Below are 12,343 nucleotides of genomic sequence, written 5' to 3'. Positions count from 1 at the left end.
GGAAAACAAAAAAGTAAAGGAGGAGGGGCAGATCCAGAATCAGTAAGTCAACAAGAGAGATGGAGCTCTGGGAAAAGATCAGAGTCGAGTCCCTGGGGAATGGCGACAGATGAAGTCGCTGAATAAGCTGTCTTTCATTGTGCGACTTGGGCTGCTGTGGTCACTTCGTTTGTTCGCGCGCAACAATGGAGCGCGACTGAGAGCGAAATCTCTATTTTCCCACAAGATTTAGCACTAAAAATCTGGAGTCATTGATGCTCTGCTTGGGGATTTGACCTGGTGACAAATTGTGATGCTAATAAAATAGTATATCCTGGAGAGAGGTGCCAAATCGGTGTGATTCGGCATTTGACTCATCTTTTCTGATAAGCCAAATGGCAAACAAGAAAAGAAAACAAAAAACTTGAATGACGAAAAGTGAGGATTACACAAGTTAATCAAATATTTTACAGCAACCCAAAAAGAGTTGAGCAATTTTGGATCTCACCCTTAGTTGTGTTAGAGATTTCACAACATTTCAGAACATTTGCTTTTAATTTGGAAAACAATAAATCAATGTTTCCCAATTTTCTGACATGCTACAAAACAAACCAGTAAGCAAAACGTCATTAAATCATATATCTGCATTCTCTCAATTGGAAATAATGTTTCTGAATAAAGGGATGAACATTTCATTTTTTGTATCCAATTATTCAAATAATTGACCGATTAATCGACAATTGAAATAAGTCTTTGTTACAGCCATCGTGAGTACGATAGCATTTAGGCCCTCAGAGATGGCCTTGCAGGCCCTGGCTGCACACCACTACTATTTATATTCTTTTTAATTTTCTTGACCTAACTTTCATTCATTTCCTACCTGCCAGGAACACCTCCTGGCGCACTATGAACTATTAAGTAGGACATGTTAGTGGTTCGGGACTATCTTGAACTCTGTCTAAAAAAGTAGGTCACCTTAACCAGATGGGCTGAAGGTTCCTCTTTTTGATCAAATCCATCGTAATTATTATCTGGTACAGATTAACAATGGCAACATTAATGCAGCCACTCACCACTGAAGCTTGTATGGAAACCCGCTGCTAATGTCAGGAAGGACAAACCTGGTGGCAATACACTCCATCACCTCAACTCATGATACACCCGCAGTCAATGCATAATAAAGAGGGGAGGAGAGGTGGCTTTTATCAAACATTTTTGGGGTTCCATTGTCAAATGTGCAAGGAAGTACATGCTCAAACAGAAACAAACGTTAAGTAAGTCATTTGCTACAATCTCAATTGACAGTTAAAAAGAAAACCAAAAAAAAAACAATGTGATGCACATTTTAGGGGAGTAGTTCTTGGACATTTTACAAACACTTTGTGGTTCCATTTTCACTGAGAGAAGGACTCACAATGGCCGGCAAATACAAAAAATGTCATTTAAGATTTTATTCGAGGAGAGACATATGAATGGACTGTTAAATCAGATTATAGCAGAGACACACTTAAACGGGCTGTTGTCTGGATTGGTTCCGGTCCTGCCTACCACCCTCCACTAGAAAAGGCGTGTGTGGACCGAGTGAGTATGCAAGAGAGGGACTAACACAGACAAAAAAAAAAAAACATTTATCACAGTACTTGTTTGATTTGTGATGCTCATAATTTGTGTTAACACTTTGAATATGCTCTCGATGGATTTCAACAAAGCTACACTAAGAGTCAAAATATGTTTTGTGTTTTCATGTGTAAAATAAAGTAAGGTCAAAATTTGTTTTGTTTGTAGAAGAACATGATAATGTAGCAATGCAACAGTAGCAACATTTTCCTGGTAGCCTACCTGCGGTGAATATAAAAAGTCTACACACCCCTGTTCAAATACCCATTTTTGAACAGAATAAGACCAAAATAAATAATTTCAAAACTTTTTCAGCCGTTAATGTGATCCATAACCTGTACATACTAGATTTAAAAAAAAAAAAATTTTTAGAAGTAAGATTCAAAATAAGATTAAAATTATGTGGTTGCTAAAGTGTGCACACCCTCCAATAACTGGGATATAGTTGTTTTCACATTCAAGCTTGTGATTAATACGAGTCAACACGCACCTGCCACCATTTAAACTGCCTCTGATATACCCCAAATAAAGTTGGGGGTTCTTGTAGGCTTCTCCTGCCTTTATTTGCTTTCTACCAGTAGGTTTTATGTTTACACCGATTGCTATTTCAAACTGTTGCAAATTCTTCCCACCTTGTCTAAGACTCTTGTTCCAGCTCGAGAAAAGAAACCCCATTGCGTGTTCCTGCTATTACCGTGCTTCACTATTCATCTGGTGAAGAGCAATGCTGTGTTTGTGCTAAACAGACCCTCTGAAACTGTGGCCAAAAAGTTCAATCATTGTTACATGGACAATAACACATTTCCCACATGTGTTTTTAAGGAGATTCGTGAAAATATGCAATTAGTCCTCTGCTCGAAAGTAAAAATAAAACATCAGGAAAGACTTAGAATAACATCTGAAATTTATTTGGGGTTCATCAGAGGCACTTTAAATGGTGGCAGGTGTGTGCCTATTCCTATTCAATACAGCCACTGCCCAGTTATAAGAGGGTGTGTATACTTGTGCAACCACATTGTTTTCAGTTTATTTTTACTTCCCCTCTTGAAGTAAATAAAAATCGACTGAGTTGAGGAGGTCATAGAGAACTTTGAAGGTGGAATAAGTTTTTAAAATGATTTATCGTGGTCATCTAAACAGATTTTCGTTGACTTTTCATTTTTACAGTGGGTAGTTACCCTGCCTTTTTTCCCTCCTTTTCTGTGTGCATTTTAGCATGAAAGACTGAGGCAATGTCCCTCAGAAGTTCAAAGAGGGCTACTCTATATGAAGCATATGGCATCCAGTGACCAGGGCTTTGTGTGACTATTGACACCAGAGGGAGGATGCGAGTGTGCACGGCTGCTCAGGGCCGCAGGACAGCCTAGCGGCAACAAAGGACAGGCCCTAAGCCTGTCTCCTGTGATTTTCCAACTCAGCGAAAAAGCTATTGTGGCAGTGGAAAAAAAAGTTAAGATAAAAAGCTTACCATGGTATGTGCTAACAACCGCCCGTCGCTTGTGTAATACAAGCAAATACTTTTTGAGCGGTCACAGTGGCAGTCTTTGAGAGGCAAAACATCCCCGCTATTGCCCATAAGCGCTGGCCCAGTGACCGCTTCCGCCTGCTGCCGCGTGCCGCATGAGTCACATCATTGTGTGAACGCTGTGATAGTCCAGCACATCTTCTTTAACCAATTACACGCAAACATGAGTTGTTTTCTTTGCCTTTAGGCCTTATTGTTTTCGTGCAAAACTAGGTTTGACACTGACTTTTTTAAAAACCTATCACAAGATTCTGGGTATTGGATGAACTGTTTGTGTGAAAATAGTTCTTTTTTCAGAATCCGATTTTTGTTGTTGACCAGATCAAACCATGGTCAACTTGAATGATTGAAATAAACAGCTTGTGATTCAAAACAGACCACGTAATGTGTGATACAGTGAAGACAATGTTATGCATTTACAACTCTGCCAACAAACTTTTAAGCCAATGAAAACGTTGGTACGTTGGTAATTCCAAATGGTCCCTGCCACCTATTTGTAAAACTTCTTACAGAGGCAACATATGAACAACTGTCACTCCCCTGATACTTCTGGACCTAATTGAAAGCGTGCCCCTTGTCCTTTTTATCTTTCCCTCATTTCTATAACACTTCAAGTCAAATTAATTTCTTTGATGACTAATTCTACACACCCAGTGGTCACCAAATGACATGGGTACATTAAGAGACACACACAAACATATACATACGCACATCATAGTCAGACAGGGGCCACCATGACTAAATCCAGACTGTGGTTTCCCTCTCTAGCTATAAATACCCATTCGCTTTAAACAAGATCTCACACACATTCACACACACATGCATACAATTGCCCAGACACACAAGGCATTTTTCATACACACATATTTTTCATAAAGTTTCTTTAACAAATCTGTCAAGACAAATAACTAATAGAATCATAAAGCGGTCTCTGTGTCATATGCGTCCGCATTCACTCACATACGCACAAAGAGATGACTCTGGTTTTGCAAATTGGTCTATGATTATGGGGTGTATCTTTGTCTCATTTAGTGGTTCCACAAGGAGACAGTCTTCTGCCCTGTTACACACAAACATGCACGCACACACACACACAAACACACGCACACACTCACAAACACATACCGCGACACTATCACTAGGCAATAAGAAATCCCCATACTATGTATTTGTTGGATTGTCTTGACTCAAGACCAAAATATCTCGTGGGAAATAAATTGTTTCCATTTCGCGTACGTTTTTTTTGGTCACGCATCTGACGTTCGTGCCATTACACTTTGGCCAAACATGAATACAGGCATTCCAACACAGATGTCCTAATATTTCCTCTTTTATTTTGGAAAAATATTTCACTGTTTTCCAGTAATAAAAATGACAGGCTCTGTACATACAACTTTTCTTTTAAATACAACACAGTCACAGTGGTCTCAAGTGCCTAACAAAAACATACATACATGCGTACATACGTACATACATACATACATACATACATACATACATACATCAAATAAAAAAAACAATCAAACTTAAATTACAACACAAAATATCACACCAAATTGTAACACAAATAATAATTAAATTAAAACAACATCTTTGTTCCAATAATAAAAAAATAAGATTAAAAACATAAATCGCATGATGCTAACCAACAATGAGCAAGCAAGGACGATGGTGGCTAAATGATGACTGGCTAGTGGCTAACAGTTGAAAACACAGGTGACCTCATCTGCGCTCGCATACTCTCCAAAACGCACGTTACGAACATATACCCCCGTAGTGCAAGGAGGTCTCGGCAGTTCGGACGACTCCTTCATAGTTTGACATAGTCACACGACAGCGCCAGAAGTTGTGACAAACAACTCTACAGTGGTAGTAAAACATCCCATGAACTGTGTTTGATTACTTTCAGTGACTTTTTGCTTATAAGTTCTGCTTGTAATATTGATGAATAGTTTGCCAAAAACATTGCCCTGCGTATCCAAACCTTCAGGGTCAGGGGCCAGTATGGCCCAACAGGATCCATGTTGAATCAATTTGCAGTCACTACTCTTCAGTTCTGCTGAGAACCAGCTCAGCCCACAGAGCCTGTCAGTGCTGCAGACTTATACGATGTGAAGTCGGAGCACTTGTGTTCTTAAAAGAAAATTCTGTTATCTTTTGTGAAGTTGGCTACAGCTGAGACTACTGCACCGTGGAAAGATTTCCACCCTTGCCATGTCCACACTGTCCTTTGTAGCACTGCACAGAACATGCACTGTCATCCTTGACACTGTACCTTAATAATGAAAAGCTTAAGTTCTCAGTACTCCAAAGGTACTACTCTATTCATTCAATCAGTACTCCACGGTACTACTATTTCTTCATCCAGGTCAACGCTCCCTTGTTTATCAAGAGCAAACAAATGGAGTCCACCTCAATGCCCATATTCTATCTGGAGCTCTTCCATCGTCTTTCAGCAAAAGTCACTGGATAGCATGAGTACTTTGTCCACCATTGTTTCAAATTTGAACAAGGCCTGCACTACTTTGGGAGCTTGGAAGATAGTGCTGAGCATCAAAGTATGAAGCCGACGTCCTCATCTGAGATCAGCATTGTCCAACATTCACTGACTCTACACTGGTTCAGTGGCACCTTGGCTCCAAGATCCTTGGGTAAATTCCAGGCAACAGCAGCAAACCGCAGGAGTAAAACCTCCCGGAGACAAGCTGAGCTGTACTGCTCAGGGTTAGCGAGGACCACCATCGTCCAGAGGGACCTGGTTGGAAATTGGTCCAGAAGGGGTATCATACCTGAAATATGAATGACATTTTCACAAATGAGAAACATTTCATTGCAAAACGAGTCAATGGAAACGACTGGCTGGTTTTACTAAAGTTAATTTCAATGCCAGTATAAGTCAGTATGCAAGAAATTGCGTCTCACCTCTGTAGCGATTAAACACTCGTCTTTCTGGTCCGAGATGACGTACACAGACTGGTATTTGGTGTCTGTGGCGCACTGATACTTGCTCTCACCACTGGCATTGCAGTGATATTCCACGTCACAGCTTGACTGGTACTTGACATCACTGGACGATTGGTATTTAAGATCACCGGCAGCATGTTGGTTCAGATCGTAGGACGACTGATACACGGTTTCGCTGCAGCTCGGTGACTCTTCCACTTGTTTCTCTTCTGAGGCGTCACTGCAGGACAAAGATGAAGGTACGGTATTTTAGGAATTGAAGTGTATAAATATTTGATTCATTTCTAAGCTTGATTTTGGAGTTTGACCACAACATACCTGTTTTGTCTCTTCCTGCATATTTCCTCAGTATCAAACTCTTCCAGCAGCTCACATTTCACTTCTGGTCCATCATGTTCTTCCTGGTTGAACAGTGACGCCTCCTCAGGCCGCAGCTCATGCACAAGGTTGTACTCCACGCTAGAGTAGCGAGTCTTAAAGCCTTGCTTCTCTGATCCACTGAGTCCATTAAGCCCACCGATCCCACTCAGGCCAGCAAGTGAACCAGCTAGCTCGGAATGGTAATCGACCTTTTTGTTTGTGTTTTTAATGGACGTGGTCGTCACGGTGACCAGCTCCTTGTCACTGCGGAGGCAATTGGTGGTGGTCAGGTTGTTCATGGTTTCATGGCTGTCGCTTCGGACGCTGTCGCTGCGATGACTGTGCCTCTCCTGGAGCTTGACCCGAGCGTAGACCACTAACACTGAGCAACCGATGAGAATCACCAGAACTAGGAAGACGCCAGCGCACACGGCAGTCCAGGGGAAGCCGCTGTCATCATCGTCGTCATTGGCAAAGATTTCGCTTTCCAGTGAGGAATATCGTCTGTCCGGTCCATCCACCACTGGCTGACCCTTGGGAACTTCTGGTAAGAGGAACTGGCAGTTGTGCCCGCCGTAGCCTGGCACACAGGCACACACATAGCGGCCGCCACGTTCGTGGCAAGTGGCTCCATTGTGGCATGGATTGTGAGCACAGCGGGAGATGGGGGAACTGCAGTTTTTGCCGGTATAACCTGCACAAGAATCCACTTTTAGGAATCTGCTTGTGTACATAGGATACTCGAAAACAACACAGGGAAGTCACTTTGAATCTGGAATTATACCTGGAGGGCAGTTGCACGTGTAGCCATTGGCTCCCTCCTGGCATGTCCCACCATTCTGACAAGGTAAAGACAGACAATGTCCATGGAGGATACTGCTACTGTCTTCACAGTTGCTACCAGAAAACCCTTCAGGACACTGACAGAGGTACGAGTTCACCAAATCCACACATTCTGCTCCTAAGAGGGAAAAGTAGGAAGAGGTCAGCGTCAAAATGACTGATATTTCACTTGTCCTTGGAGTTGGTAATGATGCCGGACTGACAAGCAAGTGGAGGAATGCGTACCATTCAAGCAGGGGTTGGACGAGCAGTGGTCGATTTTTTTTTCACAGTTGAATCCAGCGTATCCCAAGGGGCACTGGCAGAAGTAGCCCCCCTCCGGGTTGTCAACACAGCGTCCGTCGTTGAAGCAAGGCCCATCCGCACAGCTACTGGCACTCAACTCACAGTTGTTGCCATAGAAACCAGGTAGGCAGGTGCACTTATAGCTATCATCTTGGTCCTATTTCAGAGTGAAGGTAAATGATTGCTTACTTTCTAGTTTCGGTTTACGTTTTTATTGACAGCTGTCCTTTATTGCTACTTACAGAGCAGCTGCCGCCATTGCGACAGGGGTTTCCAGAACATTCATTGACTTCGATCTCGCAGCTTGCACCTGTATAGCCGGGCGGACAGGAACAAGTGTAGCTACCCTGGCCAGTGTTGGTACACGTGGCACCATTGAGACACGGCTTGTGGTGTGTACAGTAGTTGAGATCTAGAAACAGCAATTTAAAAAAAATCAGATAACTTCAATCTTTTAACATGAAGAGAAACTAAATGCAAAAATTCAAGAGACTCACCCTGGTTGCAGAAGAGGCCACCCCATCCCTCCTGGCAGTTACACTGCCAGGGTTGTTGGCACGTACCATGGAGGCAGCCCGGGTAACGGATACAGTCATCACAGTAACGACCGCTGAATCCCACACGGCACCTGGAACCCACCATGAATCAAATGCCGTTAGAAACAAAGCCAGGACAAACACACCCGAGTGTGAGTAAAGTGTCTGTTAAAAATGGGAGGCCATTTGACAACTTACTTGCATTCTCCGGGTTTCTCACAGAAGCCATGATCTTCATCACAGCCAGGAAGACAAATTGCTGCAGAGGAAAAAGAAAACAAAAAGGTGAGTAAAGCAAAATGGAGCCATCACCTCAGCCGCCTTATCTATTTGTTTGTTCTGTGGGCTGTTTAGTTGCTTTCCTGCCATTTCCTTTACCTGCTCACCTGGCTCTCAGTCTCTCATTCTACATTTTGAGCCACTGATAGGAGGCCAATAAAAACGCAGCTGCCACCGCGCAAAACAGTTAAACAACAGGAGGAATTAGGGGTCAGGAGGCCATTCCTGATAAAGACTACTCACTGCAGAGTATTAGTTTAGAGTGTGCTGCACAATTTGCTGGACTGTTTACCTTCAGGACTTAGCCGCTACGGTGGCTTTGGACCAAAGCCCCTCCCTCCTTTGGTGTCCAAAGGCACCATAGCAGCCAACAGGCCCTCTCTATTAACATGGTTGCTCTCCAACACAAAAGCATCCTACACAAAGACGCCTTTCTCCCTCTTGACTGTGAATCTGAAGTCTCTTTTTCTCACCCGTGCCCACCCCCCTCCCACCGACCACCACCTACACGACTGTACACCTATCGCGCCCTCTCCAATCTGTTTCTCCCCCCTTCTCCCATCATTCTGTCCTATTTCTGCTACTTTTCCTCTCGCCTTCAGCATCCCTCCTTTCCTCCTCCCATCTCTCCTCTCACCCAGCCCCCCATGGCCCCCACCCCCTTTCCAACCACCTCTCTCCCAGGGCCAGCTGGTCTGTGTGGAGCTAACCACCAGACAGCTGCTCCATTGTCTCCTCGCACCGAGCAGCTGCCCCCTGAACAACAATACACAGCCCCGCTTGGCCAATCACCGGCTCGGGCCACAACAATGCAGGACCACCACTTGGCCAATCGGGGAGGAGTTTTGGGGGTGAGGAGGCCCCAGTGGTCTAATGGAAGGCACGCGGCGTGTGAATTACTGAGGAGCCACTGCGGCTCATTAGAATGGAGGCCTCTGGTGCTTGGGGATAACTAACTGACGCCTGTTGCACACGGGCTCTGCATTAGGACACAGAGAGGGGGGGTGGGGGGTTTGGGGTCCTTGAACAGTAGCGACAGCCAAGTGACTGTTGGAGTATCTAACTTTATAAATGGCTAACGACTGGATGCCATTTGAAGCCATTATCATAGGTCAAGTTTTGAGGCATGATTGATGTATTTTGCATTCTTCTATCTACACAGACCACTCTTAGTGAATTTAAATAGTAAGTATATTAGTAACAGGAGGAACATCATTGCACCAGTTAGATCCCATGCGGGCTGGATGTAAACAAATCAGAAGAGACTTACGTTCAGTGCAGTACTGTCCCTTCCAGCCAGAATTGCAAATGATCTCGCCACGCTCTCCACAGGTGAAGTGTCCAAAGGCATCGTCTCGGGGCCGACAGAACACGGAGCATCCCTCGCCATAATAATGCTCGTCACACAGGAAGCGGTAGGAATATCGTAGCTCCGTCCTCCCGGCTGTCTGCATGTCTTTGAACCATTCCTCTCCCACTGTCAAGTGACGCTGAGTGGTTATGCGGCTGATGAGGTGCTCTGGATTGTCTGGAAAAATCAACCACATAGCAACTCGTTGATCATTTGGTTTTAACACGTTTTATCCTGCGTATTATTGTCGCCTTTCAAAACACCACTTTTTTTTTTAAATGGCTGCACATCTATTTTACGCATTTTCCTTTATCACCACACTTCTGAGCTGTGGTCAGTTAGACATCATCAGTGATAAGATAGGACTTGCAGGTGACACCTGCCCAGAGTGTGTCCTTTATCTCACATGTTACAGCCACCTTTGTTTGCCTAACTAATGTAACAGAGTGAGTGTCATTATTATAATGCCCACTCTTAATTCTTTGTCCACTCTCCTTTGAACTCAGAATTAAGTTATTAATCCAGATATTGAATGACAAGTTATTCTTTCCAGCATCAAGGACTGAGTTAAGTGAAAAAAAGTGCCATTAAAGAAGAAAACATTGCCACAATTAGCCTGCTGGCGTGTCTTCAGGTTACACTGCTGCTTCGCTGGCTGTCACCCACCTGTTGCCAGGTCGTCCAGGGAGTCTGTGTGCAGAGCCTCAATGATCAGTGAAAATGTCCCCTGGGGTAGGAAAAAAAGAGACAAGGAGAGTCAGCAGCTGCTCAGCCTGCAGAGCCACGTGAAGTGGGGGGGGGGGGGGGCGCAATAGTGACGCCTCCCAATAAACTTCATAGCCTCATTGAACGGTCTTGATTAGGGGCCTAATAAGGCTCACGACTACCTGCTTCCCTTTCACGACCCTGCTACTATCGCACTAGGGCTCCGTCGTGAAGCAAACGAGGCGGAATTTCACGCTGCGCTGCCAATGATGTGCCAACTCGGAGGATGTTAAATTTCCCACCACGCCTGGCTGGAGAGAAGCATTTGGTGAAAACACCACCCGACCGAACCCCAACCCCCCCTGCGCCCGCAACACCCCCGACACCCCCTAGCCCACAAACACATACACACTACAATAGACCTTCTCACACACTGTTGACAAAGACCCTCACAATTTTGGGAGCATCTGCTGCGGTTTGCACCCTTTAGGACAAATGCGCTCCGATCGGATTTAAACGAAAGAAGAAATCGCTCTATTAGATTCACTACTGCGTGAATCTAAAACAATGGCAACAATAATATATTTTTTTAAAAATGATTAAACCTGAGAAATATCATTACTGTTTGAGTCACTCACCGGCCATGTGAAGCCGAAATTGAAGCGTATCGGATTGGTGAAGGTGTCCGCGTTGGTCTCGGGCACATGGAAGGAGTTGGAACCCAGAACTGGGGTCACCGCTCCGCCGTATGTGCAGGGGGGCTCAGGGGACACGTTGGCCTGGTAGTGCTTCAGACAAATCCGGAAGAACGTCTTGCACTCGCACTGCTGGTGGCCCGGCTGGCGAGCCGAACTGCCGCCGCCGGGGCAACAGTTGTTGTTCCCCGCCACCCCTTTCTTGTTTAGAAACTCCTGCAGCTTCAGCTCAAACACCCCCGAGCACAAAACCTAAAGTGATAGGTAATATAAGAAACAAACAGACAAACAATCATAAGGATGCTGTCATTTAGGCGCGTTAATAATAAAAAACAATTACAGGAAAATCGGCGCGTAAAAACGCAGCCAATGCGCGCGATGCCGTTAAATCGTTGTTATACAATACCTGGCAGGTGAAAAAGGAGAGAGTGACAACCAAGGATAAACACAGGCGTCCCATTGTGTTGACAGCCCGTTCAAAACAATCGCTCAAAGCTCCACAGGTTGGTGCAGCTTGACTCAAAAAAACATGGAGAAAGTTTGGTGGGTTCTTCCTTAAGTCAGAATTCACTTTCCTTCTGATTGTCTTCTATTTTCCCATACGAGCCTCTGTTGTTTAGTTTAGTTTAGTTTTGTCAGTAAATAATCCACAACAGAACGATCCTTGAGGGAAATCCCTGTTTGAAATAATTCCATATAATCTTGCGCAAAAAAAGGTGGGCGTCCTTGTTGTTTCCTCCCTCTTGATTGATGAAATGCGGGTCCCAAGTGAGGAAAACAAGCCTTTCTTGGTCTCACCCGGGTTAACAGTGTGTGTGTCTGATGGCTCTACGCTCCTGTACAGGCTTTTATATCAGACCAGTGCGCACAGGGTAATAAGATGCAAATAAACCCCTCTGCTCCTCTTTTCTCCCTCCCTCCACCACCACAAGTCCGCCCCGGGGCCATCACAAAAAGGGGGGTTGGGGGGGGTGCACACAACTTATTTGTAGGCCCACCCCCTCCTCGCTTTTCTCTTTTTCCTCAAAGGAACACACCAAATGGCTATAGAGAGCTGTTAAATGTACAACAACCTATCGCTTCCCCTCCTTATACCCCCATCCTTCTCCATTTACATTCCGGCAAAGTTTTTTAAGACCACGAAACCATTGCGCACGGCTGAAGCGCGGAATGGGCCGATCCTGGACCCCGAATTGGGGTTACA

At 44.6% G+C, this 12,343-nt stretch overlaps 1 protein-coding gene across 1 annotated transcript; it reads right to left on the bottom strand.

The window, feature by feature from the left end:
• Window positions 1-4,437: 4,437 nt before the first annotated feature.
• dld (deltaD) lies at window positions 4,438-11,999 on the bottom strand. The gene is made up of 12 exons (XM_037247138.1): window positions 11,546-11,999; window positions 11,083-11,391; window positions 10,406-10,466; window positions 9,659-9,916; window positions 8,308-8,368; window positions 8,071-8,201; window positions 7,816-7,985; window positions 7,514-7,730; window positions 7,230-7,406; window positions 6,404-7,139; window positions 6,044-6,305; window positions 4,438-5,910 (listed from the first exon to the last, which is right to left on the bottom strand). Exons 1-12 carry the CDS (start codon window positions 11,597-11,599, stop codon window positions 5,905-5,907), a joined length of 2,442 nt encoding a protein of 813 aa, XP_037103033.1. The 5' UTR covers window positions 11,600-11,999; the 3' UTR covers window positions 4,438-5,904.
• Between the last annotated feature and the right edge of the window lie 344 nt (window positions 12,000-12,343).

The sequence above is a fragment of the Syngnathus acus genome, chromosome 3, assembly GCF_901709675.1.
Source record: "Syngnathus acus chromosome 3, fSynAcu1.2, whole genome shotgun sequence".
NCBI classification, from domain to species: Eukaryota; Metazoa; Chordata; class Actinopteri; order Syngnathiformes; family Syngnathidae; genus Syngnathus; species Syngnathus acus.
Note: the sequence above shows the minus strand (reverse complement) of the source record. Positions and strands in the feature narration are given on the sequence as shown.